The sequence below is a fragment of the Typopeltis vanoorti genome, chromosome 7 (genome assembly GCF_054136105.1).
Source record: "Typopeltis vanoorti isolate ZY-2024b chromosome 7, IOZ_Tvanoo_1.0, whole genome shotgun sequence".
NCBI classification, from domain to species: domain Eukaryota; kingdom Metazoa; phylum Arthropoda; class Arachnida; order Uropygi; family Thelyphonidae; genus Typopeltis; species Typopeltis vanoorti.
The window spans coordinates 44,440,271-44,464,605 of NC_143555.1; the positions used below are offsets into that span (position 1 = coordinate 44,440,271).

Here is a 24,335-nt window from a genome sequence, read left to right on the forward strand (position 1 = left end):
GCTCATACTCATTAAACAAACACTCAACCACGGCTATGTAAAGCTCTACTTGCAGTCGTGACCTCTAATCTAACACAATATACTTTCTATTCCCACCTTACACACACACACTTAGGTTCAAGTTTGAGTGGTAGTTTGATTTCATATTCAGGCAAGGCTCAGGTTTATTGGTTAAGTATTAAAATATTTACAATAAACATGTTTTATTGTAAATATTTTAATACTTAAGTCCCAATAAACATTTTTTATTCCAATAAAACATGTTTATTGGGACCTTAAACATTTACAATTATAAAATATTACACACTCAATTAATTCAATATCATACTAAATCAAACTAGGAGAAACAAGTAAACCCTATGGCATATGAGCAATAACACTTTTCCTTAAGATAAACATGAATACACATAATATAAATACTATGAACTTCTAATCAATTCTGTCTACAATTTTAGTCTCGCACATTAAAATTTGTCACATTCATCCATAAACATTTCCACGCAACTTGTCTAATGAAATCTGCCTATATAAAATTAAGATGATCACTTAAAGTTCTCTAATAATCTTTCCACATTAGACCAATACATAACGATTTTCTTTCCTCTTAACATAATTGGGAAGTAGATAAAAAAAAAATTCTGTACTTTACCATTATTTTGCCTGGAATACCTGGTCCATTAGATCCATTCGGCTTTGTTGAACTCAGCTCGGTACTTCTTTCAGATCATGTCCACCACGTGGAGGGTCACGGTAGTCATCTGATTAGGCTTTACTCTGCACCCGACATCATGTTTCAGTCTATCTGGATCTGCTGCCGATCATTCTCGTCCATTCCCCCGGTTGCAAGGAAATGCTCTGCTGCTTCCTTCCAATGGGACACTTAGCGAAAGCTCAACTATAGATGCCGACATATCATGTTTGCCACCGTTCAGAATCTATCAAGCATCCAAAGGAAAGGGCTCACCATCCGACATTGTCGTACCATCTTGAATCGATCAGGAACAAGTAGGTTCAAAGGAGACGGGGAAAAAAAAGCCCAGAGAAATGGCGCGAATCCCTTTTATTCTCTCTTTCTTGTGCCCTCTTTTCTGCTGTCCTTTTCCACACGGCACTTGTCCTCAGTGCCCCTTGGCTGATCCGTTATGCTCCCTCTCCTCTTCGAGCACTCTATTCCAGGAAAGCAAGCTAGATTTGCCTTTCACATCAGCCCGTGCTTCAAGCCTTACATTCAAGCAGGACGGCTCGCACGCAACGTTTGGACTATTGTTTACAACCTTACTTAGCCATTCAGTGTATACAGAATGCCTTAATATAACTATAATTAACACACAAATCCTCTACATGATTTTTGGATAGACACAACATTGAATCTTATAAATCTACATAAAGAGAAACATTTATTCTTATGTACAATAAATAATTTCTTTAGCTTCTGCTGGAGTACAAGTTTCTCTTTCAGCTGTTATATTAAACTTGTTAAATCCTGAATGAATAGTTAATTTATGAAAGTTCTTCATTCAGGATCTAACAACGTACAAAAAAGAGAGAACATAAGTCTGGTTTGGCATTTCACACAACTTCTACTGGTCATGATGTACTCTGGGACAGAACAAACATGTCCTACATTGATAAAAATTGTTTCACAAGAAAATTCAAAGAGGCAGCAAATATGATCAAAATTCCTATGCAACGCAACAAAAATCAAGTTTGGTCAGCGTTTATCAAAAATTTACCCAGTTCAGACCTCGGTCAGAGTGAAAGTGAACCACAGAAGGCGACATCAAATAGCATTGTTTCCAGCTAACACGTATTAACGGTTGTATAGATATGTTATTCAGTTTTTAAACCAACTTTTTTGACATAATACCAACAAATGAACTTTTTTTTTTTTTTTTGGTAATTTCTTAGTTTGTGCTTTAAACTGTTAGTTACCTTTACTGCTGAACATGTTAGTCTGACGACTAACGAAACTTTTCAGGTTTGTTTTTTAGTACTTTTTTAGTTTTAAAAAACAATTTTTTTTTTTTTTATTAAATTGTGGTCACAAAACCGAAATAATTTGATTGAACTTGTTAACCACAGAAACCTGCATGATTAATGTGCTGACATTTTGCGAAAAAGAATCGTTAGAAGGCAGTCTCCTTGTTCCCCTTTCTCAAGTCATAAAACGTGCAAGTGCGGGCATATCGGAGTTGACTGTTAAAATTCGTAGGGAATCAAAAGATGAAGGTAAGCCAAAATTTAAATCTTCTAAAAAGCACCAGAGAAAGAAACCATCGAAAACATAGCTTTGAATGATTTCGATGTAGATGTTATAAGAACTATTCACGATTTTACATGGTAGAGAAAAAAAGTGGCGAGTATTCCAAAATCGATTTCTGTGTTGAAAGAATAAATTAATTTTCCTTGGAAAAGAGAAACTTTAAGGAAAATACTTAATGAAATTGGATTTTGTTTCAAAAAGTTCCAGAATAAAAGGAAACTTATCATGAAGCGAAGTGACATTGTTTTATCTAGAACGCAGTATTTGAGAACAATACATTTCAGGGATGAGAAAAGACCGACTGTGTATATAGATGAAACTTGGATTGACAGTAATTTAACTTCTGAATGTTGGCAATCTAAAGAAGAATGTGGAGTGTTACAAACTGGAAATTCCTCGTGGCGCATAATAATTGTGTATGGGTGGAGAAATGGGATTTTTTTTACTGAATTCAAACTTGCTATACAAAGCTAATTCAACTACTGGAGATTACCATGGGCAAATGAATTCTATGATCTTCAAAAAGTGGGCAGAAGAAAAACTGATTCCAAACTTTCCTAAGAATGCTGTTATAATTGATAATGCTTCATATCACTCCATTCAATTAAAGTTCCAAATTGGTCTAATAAGAGGTAAGTTCTTATGGATTGGCTCACTGCAAATAACATTTCTCATTCCCCAGATATGAGAAAAATTGAATTGCTTAACTTGGTCGTAAGAAACTCTCCCACAACTAAACTATTTAAATTCGACACGATGCTCAAAGAGCATGGATTCCTAGCTTTGAGATTACCACCATATCATTGTGATATTAATGCTATTATGTTTGGGCAGAAGTGAAAATTTTCATTCGTCATCGCAACATAACTGGAATATTGATATCGAAACTTTCTAAGCTTTCAGAACAGGCGATTGAAAGTATTACAGTTCAAAACTGGGGAAAATATTGCTCTCATTCACCTCATTGGAAAATTTGTATTGGGACAAAGACGGAATTATGCGAACCTTTGTTAATCAATTGAAGTGAAAGTGATGGAGATTCAGATACCAATTCAGATGACTATGAAGATTAAAAGGATTTTTGCATGGTTTTGTTAAAGAGTCGAGTCATAAATAATTAATCGGTTTAGGACATTAAAGTGTCTCAGTTCTCTCAACTGTAAGTTTAGAATATCTAAGTTCAATTGAAAAAAATTTCTGTTTCTGTATAATTATTTTTATTTTATACAAAACTTTCTTAAAAATAAATTTCGTTAATACTATACATAAATTTTGTCCAAATGTTATACAAGCAAAATAGTTACCACTTTAAAAACTACAATGTTCATAAAAGAAAAGCTAATTTTTCTTATATGTAATAATAAACAAACTGATTCCAGAAGACGGATTGATTACCCTATTATTGGAATATATTCTCCTTCTTGTGACATGCGCAGACATGTCGAAGGGTCTTACATCTGTGGGCGTACTTATAAGACTATGAAAGTTTATTTTTCACTTGGTTAGGCTATAATAAATTTAGTTTAATCCTTTATCCAAGTGTGAGCAAACAAAGTTTGCACCTGAAAGTATCTTCAGGACTGGGGTGTACCACCTTACCCCAGTCCTGAAGATACTTTCAGGTGCAAACTTTGTTTGCTCACACTTGGATAAAGGATTAAACTAAATTTATTATTATACTATAAGACTAGTGATCTAGGCTCTTAGCTTTAATAAAAGAAACATTTGTTAAATTATTGATTAGGCCACCAATTTTGCTGTATTAAATGTATTAATATGAATTTGTTCTCTGCTGATGTTATAAATAGGATATAACAATCACCCTAATCTGTGACATGGAGCTTTAATATAGTTTTTTTTTTCTTCACAATAGATGAGGCCAGTAGAATAGCAGTTGATCAAATCATTTCATCTTTGACATACTGTTTGAAATGTAATATAGCTTGTCTTTGTATACTCCAGATCAGTGGTTCCCAACCTTTTTCCACTTGTGTACCCCTTTTAAACCCATTTCTATAAATTTACCTCTTGTTTTTAAAATAGCTGTTTTTAAATACTGACACTTTTGTTCAGTGCCTATCTTAATGTAAAATAGTGGAAATGATTGTTTTTCCACCATTACTGATCCCTGGGGTACGCATACCACCGGTTGGGAACTGATGTTCCAGATACTGAACTTGATATGAAGGTCGAAACGTTGCAAAATTACTTATTCCTAACATGGTTGCAGGCTTCATAATTTACCGAAATGAATAAAAGCAAGAGGAAATATGGTGCTGTGAGTAAGAAAAGATAAAGATAGTGAATTTTGCATAACACATAAGCTGTAAGGCAGTATAAATGAAGTGGTGAGACTGACTGCAGTCATTTGACTTCTGTGATGAGTCTCTTTGCCTGAATGTACCTTGCTTGTGAAGTGTTTCTGTAGGTATGGGGAAAATGCTTCAGCAGCACTTCACAAAGTCTTCAGGTATCTGAAGACTTTGTGAAAAGGCCCGATGACCAGATGCAGTGTAACAATCCAACCTGGAAGAAGATGTAAATCTGAACTTCTGCAAATGACTGAAGACATTGCAACTGCAGATGTTGAGCAGCCAAAGAAGAATACTGTATATTTGTGCATGTGCTGTAGCAAGACAATTAGCTTTACTATACACAACGGTATGGAGAACTTGGCATAAAGAATTGTAAAACTGCCTACATAAACTCAGCCACAGCCAAGAGTTGCAAACAGCATCCAGGAACAGTGCAACACTCAAACATTCATCCTTGTGCCTGTGCATTTCAACAATTTAGTGAATGTAATTCCTTTACATTTGCATGGATAGGATTTATGGCCAAGTTTGTTATTAGTCTTTTTTTTTTTTTTTTTGAACAAATCCATTGAACTGAACCTGTGACCTATACGATCACAATTATGCATTACCAGGACATGTTGAGCTGTTTCGTCAGGGGGGGGGGCTTGAATACAAGTGTTGATACAGGATTGAGCCTCCCCCCTCCCCCCCCCCCCCCCACACACACACATGGGACATGAAGTTCATGAAACATTGAAGTAGTCAGTTGCTCATTTTCTATGAAATGGCCACTGCATCACCAGGCCTTAACCCTAGTGACTTTTGGCTTTGAGGTTACCTTAGAAGCTTAGTGTATTGGGACAAAGTTCTTCACCTGGCAGATTTGAAAGACAATACTGTTCTCTCTCTATTGAACTACGTAGTTCAAATTACTATTGAAATATGTATTGAACTACGTAGAAAAAGTGGAAGAATAATGGAAGTTAGTTGAGCAAATACCTATAAGAGGAAGGAAGAGAATGGATGGGGTGCACTCTTCTTTGTCAGAAACCTTGCATCCATAAGAGAATGACTATAGTAAATCTGTGGGGAAGTGAACCATTAATTAATTGGACTGCTTTCTTTTGGATAAAATCAAACATCTTGGTTTTTGATGCACCACCTGAAATATGGAAGAAATAATATTTCCAGAGTTGGTTTTGGAAGATTTAGATTTATGAGTGTAAAACAGTGTCTGAATAGGGAAGACCACCTGATGAGTTGACTTGCACCTCTATCTTTCCTGCACAGATAGAGGTAAGTCAACTTAAGAGATCTGAGGTTTTCTCAGAGGTAGGGTGAAATGAAGTCAGATCTTTCTTGCAGGAAGTCAGTCAGGACTGTGTTTTCATAGCATTATAGTTCATGAGGATTTCTTTGCCATAGTGAAGAATGGAATGAAGATTAAAGTTTAAGACACTTTGTATGGGAGATACTGATGCTTCAAATGATCTAACGTCACACTTTTGTCAAATGAAGATGAATTAAATATACTCTAATAAGCAAACCTTGAGAAAATATTATTGTATAGGAGGAAGAGAATGGATGAAAGTACAATGTGGGTGCACTCTTCTTTGTCAGCTGCACTTGATGAATAAATCTGAGAAGACATCATCCAGCATGACATAAGTTGCATTTTGAATGAACATGGTGCCATATCTGAAACCACATGAACTTCTCTGATCTTTAATTTAAAGGGTAGTGATGGCTCCAGATGCAGAGTGAAGCTGAAGTTACGGTCTTGAGTCACCTGTGATATATTTAATTGTTATCTTGGATTGTCTTTGGCACACTTATTGGAAAACCAAGGTTTCAATGGTGGTTGAAGGATTTGGGGTGGTATGATTGATTTCATTACAGTTTAAATTATTTGTATCATTTGTAACACACATTTATATCAGGAGAATGAAAACTAACCAGATGAGACAATAGAAAGGAGGAGTTGAAGTTTGTGAGGGTCATCTGACACAATTATAATGCTAAGCCTAAGACTTGGCTGGTGCTGAAACACATTTAGTCATGCACTTTTATTTAAATAATGAATCGCTTGTTAACTCAAATGAGATTGCTTAAAGATCATGCCAGATAATGGGAATTAAACTTGTACATTAGCTATAAGGAAAGCTAAGTAGGTTTCTGTCTCAGTGTATAATCCTAACATTCTCATGGTGCATTCATCCACCTTATTGAACAATAAGGATGGACAAGCAATTTTGGATTTAGTTGACACTATTTTACCATAATTTCTGTTTGTCATTTAATCCAATATAATATCGTCAACTAAATCCAAGGCAGGCATGTTTGTGTGGGAGCTTACTTGTTTAAGCATGACCCCCCCCTCCCCCAGCTGTTTTTATTGGGGAACCAGGGTGAACGCTGAGAAGTTAACTGCTGAAACAAACACATCCTCACCACAGTTCAAGGTAGGTATCATCATTGTGGGAAGTGTCATATTGATATGATTCATATTAGCAACAAAAAGAGGTAAGATGCTGCTAAATAATAACTAGAAGATGCTATATTTGCACAATAGTGATAAGGGGAAGGAAGGAAGGAGTGGCTATAAAATCCAATGCTAAACACAAAGATAAACTTCTTGAATTTCAGGTAGTACGATGTCATCAAATTTCAAAGTGGGAAATCTGATGAAGGTTCTATTAAAGAAGAAATGGAAGAATTTTTTTGTGACATTAGAAAAAGGCAGTTGACAAAAAAAAAAATTGTTGAAAATCCTAATAGCAGAGAATAGTTTCTAATATATGGTTTGCTATAGTGAATTTATAGAAGAAAGATTCTTCCTCCTCCTCTTCACACACACACACACACACACACACACACACACACACACTCTCTCTCCATTCTCAGGAAATAAATATCCAAGAAGATATTGGCTTTTATTCAGGTAATTACGGCTTCATTTCCTCACACTAGTTTTTAACAAATGTGTTAGAATCATCTCCTCCCAGAACACAGTAATTAGTTCTCCATGCACTGGAGAGGTTTTAACAATCGGTAGTTGGTAATTACAAAGTATTTTAAACTATGAATACCTAAATACTAAAACAGATCCATTTTGTCACCTGTTAAAATTTCAGATTTTAACTTGGTGTTACAGATCTTTGTTTTAGGCTTTTGCACTGACTCAAAGATTCATATTGACATGGATGAATACATTCAAATTCTGTTAGTAGTAAAATAAAGAGAATAAAAAAAAAAAAAGCAAAAATTGGAGAGCAAGGACAATCAAGATAAGTTACATGTTGAAAAACAATATTTCATGGCCAAAACATGATCAAGAAGAATAATTATGAGAGGGTGATACTTGGGACTAATTTTGGGAACAGAGTGACCTGCCAAAGGACGTAGTACTGGAGTTATTCAATGAGCACTTGATCATTGTATACAAGAGGTTTCCAAAAAGTAAGGCAACAATTTTTTTTTTAAATTTTAATAATGATAAATGGGAATGAAATAACACATGGTGGACAGATAGATCCATTAATAATGTTCAAAAAGATTACCATTGCAGTGTGGAGCTACTGTCACCTCACAGCTAATAGCAGTTACTGTGTTGAGTGTGGTCCAAAACAGATGTCCTCGAAGTTCTTTTTTTTGCAAGCAACAGGGGCTTCACCAAGTGGTATTAACCATGAAGTGCTTGCTGTGTTCGAGAAGGCCATAAACAGTAGGTGTGTTTTTGATGCAATGAATTTAAATTGAGTCATAGTGACATTGGAATTCAACATCGGGTAGGCAGACCTTCAAGCAAAACAGACAACATTTTGCACATTAAGGGCATCAATTTTGAAGATATGAGTGAAACTGCACAAGTGAACTTGAGTGAGTCTACTGTTTACGAAATTGTTCACTATGTCCTTGGCTTTCGAAAGGTGTGCTCCCGCTGGGTGCCCCAACAATTGTTAGAGGAACACAGGGCAACACGCATGGGTATGTGTCTGTAGAATCTATTACAATAAAGTGACAAAGGCAAGGATTTTCTCACTCTCCTAGTCACAGGAGACAATGTGGATCCATGACCTGGAAACATTTGCAATCTCCTGTGTGCAAAAAATTGAAACTGTTCCCGCTACGGTCACAGTGTTCTGGGATCACCAAGGCATTCTGTTGGACTTCTTGCCGAAGGGAGGAACAATCAATGCAGAGCTTTATGGTGCAACACTGGACAGACTGAAGGCCAACATTCAATGCAAATGACCAGGACTCCTAACAAGCAATGTTATTTTGGTGCATGACAATGCTACTCCACACTGCTTATACCACTCATGAGTGATTGCGCTGTAATCATTGGGGAAACTCTGCCACATCTCCCTTAAATCCCAGACTTAGTACCCTCAAACTTCCATTTGTTTTGCCCCCTCATGAAACACATTTCCAGAAGGCCTTTCACTGCGAATGAGTAAGTTATTATAATAATTAATATAAAGCTATGGAGTATATTGGACGTGTATAAGCTTCCAAAATTATAAAGAATGGGGAGGTTACATATTTTTACTCAACTGAAAATATAACTACACAAAATGTGTATGCATATGCAGATAAATCATTGTTGATTGCCTTACACCAATTTTTGTCAAGTATGTTTGGACATCTGGATGGGGTCAAACTTAAAAATCACATGCTACTGTATTAATACCATGATAACAAAACACACTTTGTTAGTGCATTGTCTTTGACAGTGAGAAGGGAGCTGAGCCCTGTGCATGGGTATGTAAATCTTGGAGGGAACAATGTTGCCAACTCTAGCCTGCAGTAATTATGCAGGCATTAAAACGAATGCCTGAATAATTACCGGAATAAAAGTAAAAAAATTGTATTTTTTAAAATATTTTATTCTACTTCTACATTAATACTGGTAACACATAATTTGCTTATTTCACACCACTTAGGAGGTCCTAGAAAAACTGTCTTGATAAGTGAATGATAAGCCATTTTCTGTCCATTGTCAGATGAAAGCTTCCTCCATTCTGATCTGACCAATCTTGAGCAGAGTAAATAAATGGTGAGATTTTTTTCATCTTCCTGTTCATCTGTTAGGTCATATAATGAATGGTATATAAGAGATGGAGAGAGAGAGCTAGAAGATGACCAAAGTATTGCACTTTATCTTCAATGACTGGAAGGATTCAACTGTCAACTTCTGCAAAAAGGCAGATAGGGATGTCTTTTGATTGTTTCATGGTGTTTATCAAAGGCCACCCTACCAAGCCAAGTAAAATTTTATACATCTGCCTGACAGAAGAGATCATTAGCAGGACAAGTGGGATTCATATAAAAAAAACTACAGCACTGTTTGATCATATATAACACATGACAAATGAATACTAAAAACAGTATTATTTTTTCTTGGTGCTGTCAATACTCCATTCAACATGATGTCCTCCCACACTTAAGGCTTAGCATCTGAATAATAAAAATCCTGATTACTAAAGTAAAGAGCCAAAAAGCTTCAGTTTAGCAATGCAAAATTACATAAGCAAAGTGGATCTAATATCCACTTTGCTAAAAATCCTGATTTTGAAAAGGGATTTGATTCAATCTCAACATTAGCTATTTCGTTAGCCCTAAAAAAAAAAAAAAAAAAAAAAAAATATATATATATATATATATATATATATATATGTATATATACAGGGTGTTCGGGATAAATTTGACAGTTTCGTAAGGAAAAAGAAAATCTTCTTTGTATCTATTAAATTTAATGAATTGACAAAAAAACATTACAGGCAGAGTTAATTACAATACTATCAACAAGATTTACTCAAAATAACCACCATTAGCATCGATCACAGCTTCAATTCTGCTTCGGAACCTCGAACAAGCTGATTCTACAGTCTCCCTGGGAAGGGCCGCAAAAACTGTTTTAATTTTATCCATTAACTGGGCTTTTGTATTACTGGAAGTGCGATTGGTGTCTTTTTCAACTGCGCCCCATACAAAATAATCCATGGGGTTAAGGTCTGGGGAGTTTGGAGGCCAAACATTTGGACTGGTGAAGTCGTAGAAATTTTCAGACAACCATTTTTGACTTTTCCCAGAGGTGTGGCAAGGGGCCGAATCCTGCTGCCATACATACGGCCTACCATTGGCTACCCTTGTTATCCAGGGCTTGACTACAGTTAGCAACTCCACGAACAAAGCCCGAATTCCAATGCCAGGGTTCTTCAACACCTGTTCCTGCAGATTTGCGAGGAATTCTGCTGTACGAACGCAATCAGATCGTCTGCTAGGGATCTTTCTTCTTGCTACATCCTCGTAGTCACCATTGCAAGTCTCTAGTTCATGCCTGATTGTTTTTACTGTATTCAGGGAGCATTGGGCAGCAGTCGTAATATCCTTATTTTGATGGCGGGCACGAATCATCATGATACAAGTTATTCTCTTCCATGATTCAGGTGGGTTCCAGCTATCCATCCTTTCTGACATCTTGTATATGAATGAAGAAGGGTCCAAACTTTTAAATGAAGAGAAGTGTGTGTTAATACATGTAACTTACGGAAAAATATAATTAATTATAAATATGTCAAATTTATCCCGAACACCCTGTATATATACTAATTCAAATGCATCTATGAAATTGGGAACAAACATGAAATTTCTTATTAATAAAGGGAGTTAGAGAGGGATGTCATTTCACTTAAAAGTATTTACAGCAGCCCTAGAAGAACAGAGTAATAATGGGGAAGAACGGTCATTCACAATTCGCTGATAAGTGTTCTTGAAGGAAGCTCTGCAGAAAGTAAAAACAAAGGATTGAACACAGACAGGCATAAAACAAAAATAGCATATAACGAATACATCAAAAATCCAATACAGATGGGAATGCTGCGAAATTAACATAGAAATATCCATTGTTTACCTAGGCTCACAGTAGAGGGAGGCTGTGAGGAAGAAATTATATGAAGAATTCAATTTGGGAGGGATAAGTGGCTGTACTAAATACATTGAAGATGCAAGAACAAAAAATTCTGATTTTATTCCTTTTAGAGATTGTCCAGGCTGAAAAGATGAAAATAACACAATGGAACTAATTTTGCTTAATAGCCAACTGTGAAAAATATCTCTCAAAAAAATTTAAAAACTTTGAAATTTAGAAATATCCATTGTTTATCTAGGCTCACAGTAGAGGGAGGCTGTGAGGAAGAAATTATATGAAGAATTCAATTTGGGAGGGATAAGTGGCTGTACTAAATACATTGAAGATGCAAGAACAAAAAATTCTGATTTTATTCCTTTTAGAGATTGTCCAGGCTGAAAAGATGAAAATAACACAATGGAACTAATTTTGCTTAATAGCCAACTGTGAAAAATATCTCTCAAAAAAATTTAAAAACTTTGAAATTTGGTTCCCAATATAACTTTTTATTGACTACAAAGTTAGCATTTTTTAATTTTTTTGCAATCATTGATTGAGGCAACTGAGCACATATAAATGAAAACACAAATCAGATTTGTGGATTCAACCCGGGGCCTAAAGATTAAAGCACAAAATGAAGAAAACAGTACTCTGAATACCTAAAGTAGCTGCCATCATGAAATAAGTTCATCTGAAGGTGAAAATAAATCAAAGTAGGCATTAGGCATTATAAAAAAAAAAAACTTGGACGATCTGGGAATAAGCTGTGATATTTTTAAAATCCTCTACAATTGCAAAATTCGCAGAGGGTTTTAAAAATTCTGTGCCTCAGCCAAATATGAAATTTTGCAGTGTAATTAATATGCCAGTTTATTTTTTATAGAGGATGAATAATAAGCATAAAAACTCACATATGTAATGAAAACAATTTCTGGTCAAATACAGCATCGTTACCATGAATACAGACCACTACAAAATTAGGCTCTCTCGATACCAATGTAAACTTTCAGCTAGTTATTTTATTGTTCTAAGAGCTAGAAGCATGAACAGTATTTTATGGAGTTTATAATTCCGTAAAATTCCATTGAGTCTGAGGACTCAAACTATCCACACAATATCATATCTCTCCTTGCACTCATAACTGACTCTGGCAACCCATTCCAAGCAAAAAGTCTCCACACCTTTATTCAACTTACCAGGGATGACTCATGTTCTGGCCCCTTCGGTCAAGTGCTGAAACATTTTTTCCTGTATCAATTCTATAAAACCCTTTAAGCAACTCAAATGTTTCTGTTGTATCTCCTATTTTTTTCATATCAACCAACTTCTGCAATCCAAACACCCTCAATCTATCTTCATAGGGAACTTTCCACAGATCGCTCACCTCTTAATAATCTTCTCCACTGCTTCATCTCCAAGAAACCCAGGACACCAAACCTGAGCACAGTAATCCAGATGCCGACATATCAAGGCCTTATAATCTTATGGGACTGCTCTAGTGTAATATGTCCTCTAAATGTTAACTCTACCACTATCCCTCTAGCTTCATCTATTTCCTAGAGTACAGTTCCATCAATGTGGTACACAACTTGTAATCTATTTATCCCAACCAAATTGCGTAAATTTCTATTTCTCCACATTAAACTGACATCCATTATCTTTTGCCCATACTGACAGTATATTTAAATCATCCTGCAAGCCGTCCACATTGCCTTGATTAACTATTACTCTACTTAATTTTGCATCATCCTCACACAACTGAATATTTTCATTTATGTACAAATTAAACAATAGTGTTTCCAGCATTGAATGTTGTCGTACACCACTAGTCACCTGTTTTCGCTTTGATTCTATATTTATCCCAAAATGCATAACTTTCTATTTCTCCACATAAAACTGACATCCATTATCTTTTGCCCATACTGACAGTATATTTAAATCATTCTGCAAGCCATCCTGCATCCACATTGCCTTGATTAACTATTACTCTACTTAATTTTGCATCATCCTCAAACAACTGAATATTTTCATTTATGTACAAATTAAACAATAGTGGTTCCAGCATTGAATGTTGTTGTACACCACTAGTCACCTGTTTTCACTTTGATTCTGCTCTTCTATACCACTTTTTGATATCTCTCCAGCAGCCACCCTCTTATCCAAATAATGGGAATCGCATCCATCCGTATTTGTTTAATTTGCATAACAGTTCCATGTGATATTCTGACAAAGGCCTTTATATAATCCAGCAGGATCAGTGTGTAGGCCATTTCCTTTATCCATCTCAGCTGTTATTCTATTATAAAAAGTTAATAAGGGATGATGACCCTTCAAAACCATGTTGCTTCTTATATAGCATGTTTTTATCCACCCATTCTTGAATTCTCTTTCTGACCAAATTTTCCATTCCTTTTATTTTACCACCATGCTTAAGAAATTGGGCGGCTATTGCAGTCTTAGAACTGTTCTTATGCAAGGGAATTATTTTGGAACTCAACCACAGCCGAGACTTAAAGAGCCTAGTCAAAGGCATTGCCAGTTCCCTTGCACATTCTCGCAAAACCCTAGTTGATATCCCATCTAATCTCACAGCTGTATTTACATCGAGATTCTGCAATATCCTAAGAACCTCTAATTCATCCACCTCTGTTCACACACACGTTTCTGTCACCTCGTGACCATCATCATCACTCATTTAAGTTAAATCTGCCATAGTCATTCTTCCTCTTACTTGCATGTAATGAAATAACTTTGGGATTTCCTATGTATGGCCTGCTCAACTAGATTCTTCTCATAATTTGATTTTGCCTTCCTTGCCATGCTGGTCATCTTTCTCTTTATATACCCTCCACAGTGATAATATTATCACTGTGGAGGGTATTTATGGAGGGTAATTAATGATATTACTCATCCATCTAACTCCTTCCTGATTAACCCTCCTTAACTTGTCATAATCATCCCTGCTTTGTATTCCACTTATACCCCTCCTTGATAGAATAATCCTTGTTTTACAATGTCCAAAGTCAAGACTGCATGATCACTTTCACGAAATGGAGGCAATGTTGTTACCTTGGTTATGGATAGCTCTTGTGATCCTATGACCAGGTTCAATACTTTCCCACCCCTGCTCCCCTCCATTACATGCTGCCTTTAGTAATTATCTCTCAGCAGGTGTATAAATTCCATTTCATTTCTGCCATGTGATCTTTCTTTCTTCAAGTCTGTATATGTCCTTAGGTGAAGTCCCCCATAATAATCACTCAACCTGTACTCACTGTACTAATTTGCATGTCTTGCAGATCATCTGTGGAACCCCTGGCCTACAGCAACTGTATATTTTGGCTTACTGGCTTTTCTCACACTAGACTGCTTCAAATGAACAGTCACCCTCCTATCTCCTGTTCTTTTTGGATGCAGTTCATCCACTATCATCAGCAGTCCTCCCCTCTCCCCATCCTATCTTCACTGAAAATACTAAACTCTTCACATCATTATACTAGTTTTTAAAACTGGACAAATTGTATAAATTTATTATATAAAATACAGTTTACTCTATTCTTTATTTACAATATTCAATCTTTTTTTGCAGTTAGATCTCATCCAAAATATGCTGAAAAAAAAAATGCAGAAGGAAATAAATGTTGAATGCTTTTCTCATAAGGTAAGATCCTCAGATTAAGAATTTGGATTGCACATTAATTTAAAAAAAAAAAAGTATTCTTGCTAGAATTCATGCATGATTTCACCCCATCACCTTAACAAATTCTTAATAAGCACTAACATAATACATGTAGACTTGTATAATATGGTATATAATAAGATGCAGCTGTTGTGAGTTCCAAATAGGGAATATGTTATCTTTAGTACAACCAAATTATAATGATCGAAATGTATACTTTGTCATTCCAATTCATTTAAGACTGGTAGCGTTATACCACAATTTTGGTAATCCAAAAATTACATGACCAAAAACAGAACTTTGGGATTACCTTACTCCCATTAAGCAATATAGCAATTTCATACTGGGTCAACTGCACCTAGTGACTGCAGTAACAGGGACAATATGAGAAGTACTAGAGGCCATGGAACCAAATTAGTTATCAGCCCCAGTTTTTTTATATATATATATATATATATATATAAATAATAGGGAAGTGCAGGAGAAATGGCAGTGCACCTGATGCTATTTTACTTTTCACCAACCACTCCTGATATATTAATTGGTCTGTAGTTTGTTACCTCTATCTTGGAGCCACCGTTATGTAATAGTACTATTTTGCTCTCTTTCCACTCAAGTTGGAAACCTGCCAGAGATGAGACATATTGAATAATTATACAGGCAGATATTTCATCACGTCCCACTGCTTTTTTAACATTAATATTTTTTAATGTGCTGAACATCTACCTCAATTTTGATATATCACTGTAAAATCACCACCTGGATGATCACTTAGCAACTCAACTATTTCTTTTGGCTGTCACCTCCCTACCATAAGCATTGTTCAAAGTCATTCTAGTCAGTTTCCTCCTTACCTTGTTGCATAATAAAAAAAACTCTTGGGTTTATTTTGACCTGTTCAGATAATTCTCTCTCATAAGTCTGATTTCTTGGTTGTAATTCTTCAACTGTCATGAGCAATACCCTACCTTCTTTCCTGTTCCTTCTATCTTCCCTGAAAATACAACGCTACGTTACTATATCATTTTCAGTCAACCAGGTCTCACTGATGCTTAAAAGTTTTGGCCAAGTCGAGCTGACCAATGCCAAAAACTCCTCACTCTTATTCCTGATACTTCTTGCATTCATGTACATGCATTTCAACATCCTTTATGGTTATTGTTACTTTTGTGTAATGTCATTACCAACCCATTCAAATCGGAAACCTGTGAAATCCCATTCAGCATTGCATAATCATTACAGCACACATACCCATTTATCCCAGGGTTGCCAGATACATGCTTGATTTCATCCTCCCTAATATCTCTAATTTCCCTGGTTTTGTACTATCACACTCACTAAATGACACTTTCAAACATCTAATTCCAAAACCATTCAAATGTAGTCTGTCATGAATATATAATTTGTTTCAATTCACTCCATAACATTCTTCCTGCCAACCTTCTCATTGATTCATCAGCAAGTATGGCTGTTTTCAATTCTGTCCTATTATACTGAGACAGCAGACTCACAATCTTTACTTTCTTACTCTTCATTTTTGCTTCTACTAACAACTCTTTCATGTCTGCTAAACATAAGACTCAGATAAAAGCTAAAACAGAATTTTTAAATATAGGAGAAAACATACTTCAAAAGAAATGGAAATGGGTGGGACACATTGTAAGACTCAAAGACAACTGAACAAAAGTTTTACTGGAGTGGCATCCATATGAAGGTAAAAGATAAGCTGGAAGACCTGAAAGAAAATGGTCAGATGATATAAGAAAAAATTGGAACTATTTGGCACCAACAAGCTCAGGATAGAAACAGAGGGAGACACCTACAGCCAGAAGCAGGTATAAAAAGGGTTAAAAAAGAAAACTCTTTCATATCTTCTCTCATGCATATTTCTCACCTTTCAAAACAATTAACTCGTTCACTTCTTTCTTCTGCATATTTACAGCTTCACTAACATCTTTTATCTTTGCACATGGAAAACAGGGTTTCATCACTTTCTCATTAAGTATACCTCTTATCAAATCACCATACAATATTATGTCTTTTCTCTCAGTTTCTCACACTTTTATGCTTTTCCTATTTACTCTTTCTTGGATTGGAGTTTTTCCATTTAGTTATACTATAAATTAAAGATACCAAGAAATTATATACTTGGTTTAATCCTTTATCCAACTGTAAACAAAGTTTGCCCCAGTCTTTGTTTACCCTTGGATAAAGGATTAAACCAAGTATATAATTTCTTGGTATCTTTAATTTATAATATAACCAACTGGAAAAACTTCCAATAGATATGGAAATAGACAACAGAATCAACAAAGCTGGTATGGTAGGAAGTCAACTGAATAAATTTATATGGAATAAGAGAGAAATTACTCGAAACACTAAATTAGCTGTAACACAAGTATTCAAGCCAATTTCAACTTATGGATCTGAGTTAGAAATAAAACACTTCACCAAAGACTACAGACATGAAAGTCGTGAGAAAGATTAGGGGCATAAACAGATGGCATCTAGGGCAATATTAAAATAAAATTTTAATATTGCATATTAAAAATGAGGATATTAGGACAGAACTTGACATTGTTAACAGAGCTAATCTCAAGTGGTATGGGCAAGGAAAGATTAGCAAAACAAGTGTTCTCTGCCAGGTCGGCAGGATTGATACAGTAAAACGTGGTTTAGAAGATGACAGGTAATAATTCATTTGGAGGAAAATTGTAGTACTTTCATATCCTGTACATCCCTTGAGGGTACATGTCAGGAAGTTGATGATGAAAATTTTTTTATAGTCTGACAATTTTTTGTTTTAATTAAATTAAAAATCATAAGTTTCATAAGAGAATTTTTTAAAAAAAAATCAAAATATTCAAATATGTTAATGTTCATTAACATTATCAGAATTCTTCTCCATGTGCAGTGAGAAACTGAATTACTCTGAAAGATCTAATGAAGATAGTGAAAAAATTATGCTTTGCTCTTATATTTAGTTATTAAGATATGAGGTATGAAAAAATTACATTTAACATGCTACATGTTCTACAACATGCATCTTTTGTGTTCCATAAAAATAGATTTCTGTTTGGCTTATATGAAAAATATTTCACCTTATGGCAACAAAGTAAATTCCTCCTTTCATATAATAAAAGTGGGTCAGTAACTTAAAAATAAGTTACTTTGTTATTCTGTGTTATGTGTAGATATTTTAAACAGAACTTGTTTTAGTTTCTTATAAAAGAAATTACATTAAAATCTGCTTGATTTTAGCATTTTAAAGCAGTTTTTCATTTCTAGGGTACTTCTGCATCCATTATTTCTTCAGTTGAAATCTGCTTGGACAAGTCTTTTATCCCAATAGATTGCCAAGGTACAACAGGAGGTTGCAAGAAAAGTATCTTATACTTGCCTTATGGTGGTGAAGATGAAAAATTAGTGACTTGCTAATAAACAAGATTGTTAGATTAAGAATGAATTGTTTACACACACACACACAGAAAAAAAATAAGGAATTAATAAATCAGTATCATTTTTCCCCTTGTTTGCATGTTGAATTAATAAAAATAACAAATGTTTAGTTCTCAACATAGAGAGCAAACTAATTGGACATATTTAAAATGTAATCATTAGTAAGTTTCACTAGAATAATTCTAACCTTAAATATAGCCTCCTTTCTGTATCTCAAAAAGTATATGAAACAGCAAAGCATCAGATATCAGTTGCTGTAACTGTCAGCTTGGCACTGACTACAGTTGCAGGATTAATGCTCAACAAGCACTGAAGGGTCAATCTATATACAAGAATGGCACAAGGGAAAATATGCTTAATTTAGAAATGAAAGTTTTTTTCAGAATAACTTAATATAGTATACATGAATTCATTACTTAATAGCAAAATATTTTCACCTTAAAGGACTAAGAGTTCTGAACATAATACTGATCTGATATTACATAAAGAACTTGTAGAAAGTGAATTATTAATACTCTTCCCACAGACTTTTTTAAAGAAATAATATAGCTTTTTATTTTAATATACTGTACGAAACCGGTGTGTGTGAACTTCAATTCTGTTTGGTAACTGAACTCAGTATGCAACCATACAAACTTTTGTTCATTCTCTCAAAAAATATTTTTTAAAAATGCTAAATCTCTAATATATACAGGTATACCTCGATTAACAAAGAGAGGATGCGTTCCATGAAATTACTTTAAGCAAAACTTTGTTCTTAGAGGTAAAAATACCATGGGCATAATAGGGATACATTTGTATGTAACGAAAACGAAAGGCTTCTTTTTGAAAAAAGAAAAGCTTTATTAAATAAAAAGTCAATATTACATACCAAACAAAGATAAAATCACGACATTTTAAAATATGAATCTAAAGTTGATTGTTTATGCTTTTTTTTTTCTTTCATTTAACAATAACACTTCTTCCTAAATCAGGATCATTTTCACTGAAAAAATTTAAAAAGTTTTCAATGTCATTCAAGCACCTTTTTAAATTTTTGGTTGCTAACACTTTTTCAGCAGGAACTTCTTTAATTCCGTCTTCATTTTCTTTTGGCTTTGTTGCTAACAAGTTTTTCTAAATCTTCTACTGAAAACCCATCTTCTGCATTTAATAAATTTCTTGCATCCTCTTTGTTGACATTTTCGAAACCTATTGATTGAGCCATCTGGATAACTTCATTTCTTATCTCTTGAATGTTATTTTCTTCTAGTACAACTTCTGGCCATAATTTGCGCCAAACTCCATTTAAGCATTTCTGAGTGACTTGTTTTCAAGAGCGATTAATGTTTTCAATTGCATCTTTAATGGTGTAGTTTTTCCAAAAAGCTTTAATTGACATTTGCACTTTATCTTCTAGTTCAATTAAATTGCTTAATGTACCATACAGATAATAAGCTTTAAATATTGCTATTACTTCCTGATCCATCAGTTGAATCAGGGAAGTTGTGTTTGCTTGAAGAAAGACGACTTTGACAGGAATGCATGTGTCTAATGTATTAAGATCAGTAGGATGTTCCAGAGCGTTGTTCAACAACAAAAGAGCTTTTTTCCTGAAAATTATTTCTTTGGCAATACTGATTTCACTTCTGGACAAAAATGGTTAACAAACCAATCAGGAAATAACTCCTTGGTAATCCATTCTTTTCTATTAACTTCCCATATTACAGGTAAATTCGTTTTTATGTTACCTTTTAACACCCTCAGATTTTCCGAATGGTAAACTGATAACAATTTTAATTTAAAATCGCCAGAGGCATTTGATCCAAAGAGTAACATTAAATGGTCTTTGGCTGCTTTTGAACCCGGCTGCTGATTTTTCTTCAATAGAAATGAAACTTTTTGATGGTAGCCGTTTCCAGAACAAACTGCTTTCGTCAACATTGAACACCAAATTTGGCAAAAATTTTTCCAGTTCAGTTATTTCCTTTAGTTTTTCTGGAAACTTATTCGCAGCTTCTCCTGATAATTTTACACTGAATTCTGGCCTGTTTTTTAAATTTCTCAAACCAACCATGAGAAGCTGCAAAATTTTCCACAATTTCTTCAGTTTATTTAGATTTCAGGTGATTAAACAAAAATAATGCCTTTTCTTGAATCACCATTTGAGTTAAAGGCATATGATGTGATATGTCATCTATCCACAAACTTAACATTTTCTCTATTTTTTCTAAAATTCAACTCCTTAAGCAAGTTAATTTTGCTGCTATAGCATCTGTACAATTCTGGCCTGACTGTTTTATTTTTTCTGATTGACTAAGTATGATTGTTGACCGCTAATCCTAAAGATGTGCCACATCGGATTTTCTTTCACCCCTTTCAACACATTGTATGATATTTAATTTTGTTTCTAAAGAAATTGCTTTTCTTTTTCTTGATTCTGATATATTAACTTAAATGGGTAGAAAAACAAAATATCAATTCATGTTTACACAATCTACAATAATGCTATCAGAGAACATACGTCATTTATTGCAATGCACCACACTGAAACACACCCTAAGTGTAAGAAACGATTTAAAATTAATGCAGATGACGTGCAAACCTGTTAAAACAGACAACCCACAGCTTGGGAGTGCGTGGTGTGTTGCCATCGTTCGCCAATCGGATGATTGACCTTAATTTTGTTTTTACGTAAAATGGGGCTTGAAATTGTGGACTTTGTTATATAGAGGCTTCTTTAACGGAGGTATACCTATACTAACAGAAATTTAGCTGTAGAGCTCTTATCTTATGTACATCTTAGTGCATATTGTGAATGCATGGCCCCATGAAATATGCTTGTAGTTTAAGTTACAGACCATTAAAGATTAATTTAGAAAGTGAGTTGTTAGATGTGAATTTCTTTAAAGGGTGGGGGGGGGTAGAGAAGAGAAATTAATAGAGAATATAACACCAGAGGAAGTTTAAGTTATTACCACTTGAATTAAGAAAAAATCTTCAGTTGCATTTCAGAACGTAAACTTACTCCAGTGTATTGCTTTTGGGGTATGGACTGCAATGGTATGGCATACCAGCACCTCAATTAAACAGTGACATAAGGAGCAGTACATTTAAGTTTGTAGTATTTAGAAATTTTTTTTTAACACATTTACCTAGTATTCAAATGAAATTTTCATTTATCTACATCTATTAAGATATTTGCTATACCTACTTTTAAAATTTTAAATTACTTTCTCAGCTATATTATTAACATATTCACACCAGGCTGTGCCTAAGCAGGATTGAATAGTATTGTACTACAATAAAAATGTTTAGTTTGCAACTGTGCAGTATGATCATTCTAGTCATTTCTAATTACATTAAATATTCTGATTTATCAGCTGAATTTTAAATAATGATGGCCTCAATTTCCCTATTCTTGGAAATGATCTTGCTAAATATACCTCAACCACTATTATTTATTTTTTTTTGGGGGGGGGGGGGGTACTAATGATATATTTCCCATCCATGGTTTGTGCATAAGACAAATTTATGAAAAATAAAAGCAACTCTCCCCCTCAAAAAAATAACGTTTTACCTGTCTTTTTTCAATCTAGCAGGAGTCGATAAATCATGTATTGGTTTTAAAATATGCTGTTTGTTTGTTCAGCCTCCAAGCAGATAGTTGTATGTTTTTCAGAAAGCTTAAAAGCATAAGTGAGTCATCTTGTGTTGTTTTCTATTCCTTTCTTGTGACAGAAATTTAATGGATGATTTCAAAAACACTTTTGGATTAAGTGAGAAAGATTTGCAAGAAATTTCAGAAAGAGCAATAAAAATTTTAATGCTATTTTGTTCAATGCATTTATATATCCATTTATATAAAGCACATATCCTTACGGCATGTATATGTATTATGGGAGGGTCACTACCCAGATTAGTTCCGACCTTTATTGAGGTTTCATCAGTGGGAGCCAGACCCAGAGGCAATACGAAGGTTAAAGTAATGCAGAAGTCTAAGAGTTGCCAAAAGGTGCTTTGACCTTAATAAATAAAAATAAAAGTACACCCAAGGTAAAAAACTTTCTATGTCTTTCTCTCATCCTGAGAATTTTATTTAATAAGGTCAAAGCACCTTGTAGTAACTCATATAGGTAAATATAAGTTCTGCATTACTTCAACCTTGATCACCACCTCTGGGTCCCACTGACGAGACCTCAAAGGTCGAAACTGGTCTGGGTAGTGACCCTTTCCACTTTAAAGTCAAATTTACATTTGAACTTAAGTAAAATAAAACCAGATATAAAGAATGTCACATTGCTGATTAAATATTTGTTCAAGTTCTCCCATTTATTGATTTATAATTAAATCATGTTAATACAGTATTTTATAGTTAATCTTGTATTGTACGTATTTTAATAAATGATAATGAAATTTTTCAGTTTTAGTGGAAAAATTATTTCCTCAGATCAAGCACAGTAAGATTGTTTTATTTTGAAACAAAACCAGTAGTCTTTTACAACTGATATAACTTAAGCTGCTATAATTAGGAACAAAGGTTATGTGATGAAGTGCAATAAAAAATTATTTTTTTCTGGTGTAATTCAATTTTTAAGTCCTCAAAAGTTTGTTTGTGAAAAAATAAACCATGGAAAACCTCTATATTTCAAGTTTGCAAATTGTTTAATAAGAATAAACTTAATGAACTGAGAACAAGTAACAAAGATGTTCATATAAAATACATTTTTGGAGTCCCTTTAATGCTGTTTGGTAACTATTAACACTGCTGATGGTACCAATCCTGAAAGAAAAGATATCAGAATAAGTCTTTTAATGCATCACAACACAGTAACTCTTCACTTAACATGACAGATATATCAGAAAAGTCACAACGTGAAAACATGAAATAAAATGGGAAGTTCAGAGCTTTGGTTTATAATGATATATAGCACACATTGTTATGCTATTCTTTGTAAGCTAGAATACCTACCTAGTTTAGCCCTGTATATAGTTACAACTTGAACAGTGCATAAACCTTTAATCCATCAGTAAATCATTTACAGCTTTCAGCACATTGCAAACCAAATGTATGATGTGCATGTGTTCAGAATGTTTCCTTTTTACATATGCTCAGAATCTCAGGCCACATATCTATGGTGGCACACACACACACAACAGCCAATGAAACTGCTTGCTCAAAATCCACCTTCAGGCTGGCATTGCCAGGGAGCCCTTTCTTGCAGGCTGGAAGTTCCAATCTGGGTCTGGAAGTTCAGATTAGAACTTCCAGATACAGACAGCCAAGTGAATGGTGTGATAGTGGTTAGGCACCTCCAACCACTGTTGTGTGGTCCTCGCGTTGTGTGCAAGGGCTGAGTCCTCTTGGAAGGTTCACTGCCTACCCTGAAACCCAGTGTTGTTCAGGGGCTGTACCACAGGTGCCAGCACATATCCCTTGATATATCATTACTAAACCATGACCGACATGGGATGATGACCTCGCTGAATACAGGGTGCTATGGTACCTGATTGTTCTGGTAGTCATCTCATCTGTGAAGATACCTGTCTGTTGTTCACGTACCACCAAAGAAGTGTCTTTGATTTGATCACTCTCTGCTGCATAAGTTGTTAGGAAGTGTCCAGTAGAACGACGAGAGGTTTTCACCCTCAGGTCATCAGTTAGTACGTGTGACATTATTCTCTGAGAAATGTTCATCTCTTGCGACATCACTTTCTGCATTCTCACAGGATTATGGCACAGGT

The 24,335-nt window shown here is 34.7% G+C and overlaps 2 protein-coding genes across 4 annotated transcripts in view; one reads left to right on the forward strand and one right to left on the reverse strand.

Annotated features, from left to right (window-relative positions):
- Window positions 1–23,013, forward strand: part of RNaseX25 (Ribonuclease X25) — a 166,785-nt gene extending 143,772 nt beyond the window's left edge. For both annotated transcript variants that reach the window (XM_090395238.1, XM_090395239.1), the window contains exons 8-9: window positions 15,063–15,134; window positions 18,441–23,013. In XM_090395238.1, coding sequence (XP_090251364.1) covers window positions 15,063–15,134; window positions 18,441–18,590 — 222 coding nt within the window. In that variant the 3' untranslated portion in view covers window positions 18,591–23,013. The remainder of the gene's footprint in view (window positions 1–15,062; window positions 15,135–18,440) is intronic.
- Window positions 23,014–23,236: 223 nt separating this feature from the next.
- LOC150104640 (UBX domain-containing protein 1) overlaps window positions 23,237–24,335 on the reverse strand; it is a 201,498-nt gene continuing 200,399 nt past the window's right edge. For both annotated transcript variants that reach the window (XM_090395236.1, XM_090395237.1), the window contains one exon: window positions 23,237–23,373. In XM_090395236.1, the coding sequence (XP_090251362.1) occupies window positions 23,330–23,373 (44 nt within the window). In that variant the 3' untranslated portion in view covers window positions 23,237–23,329. The remainder of the gene's footprint in view (window positions 23,374–24,335) is intronic.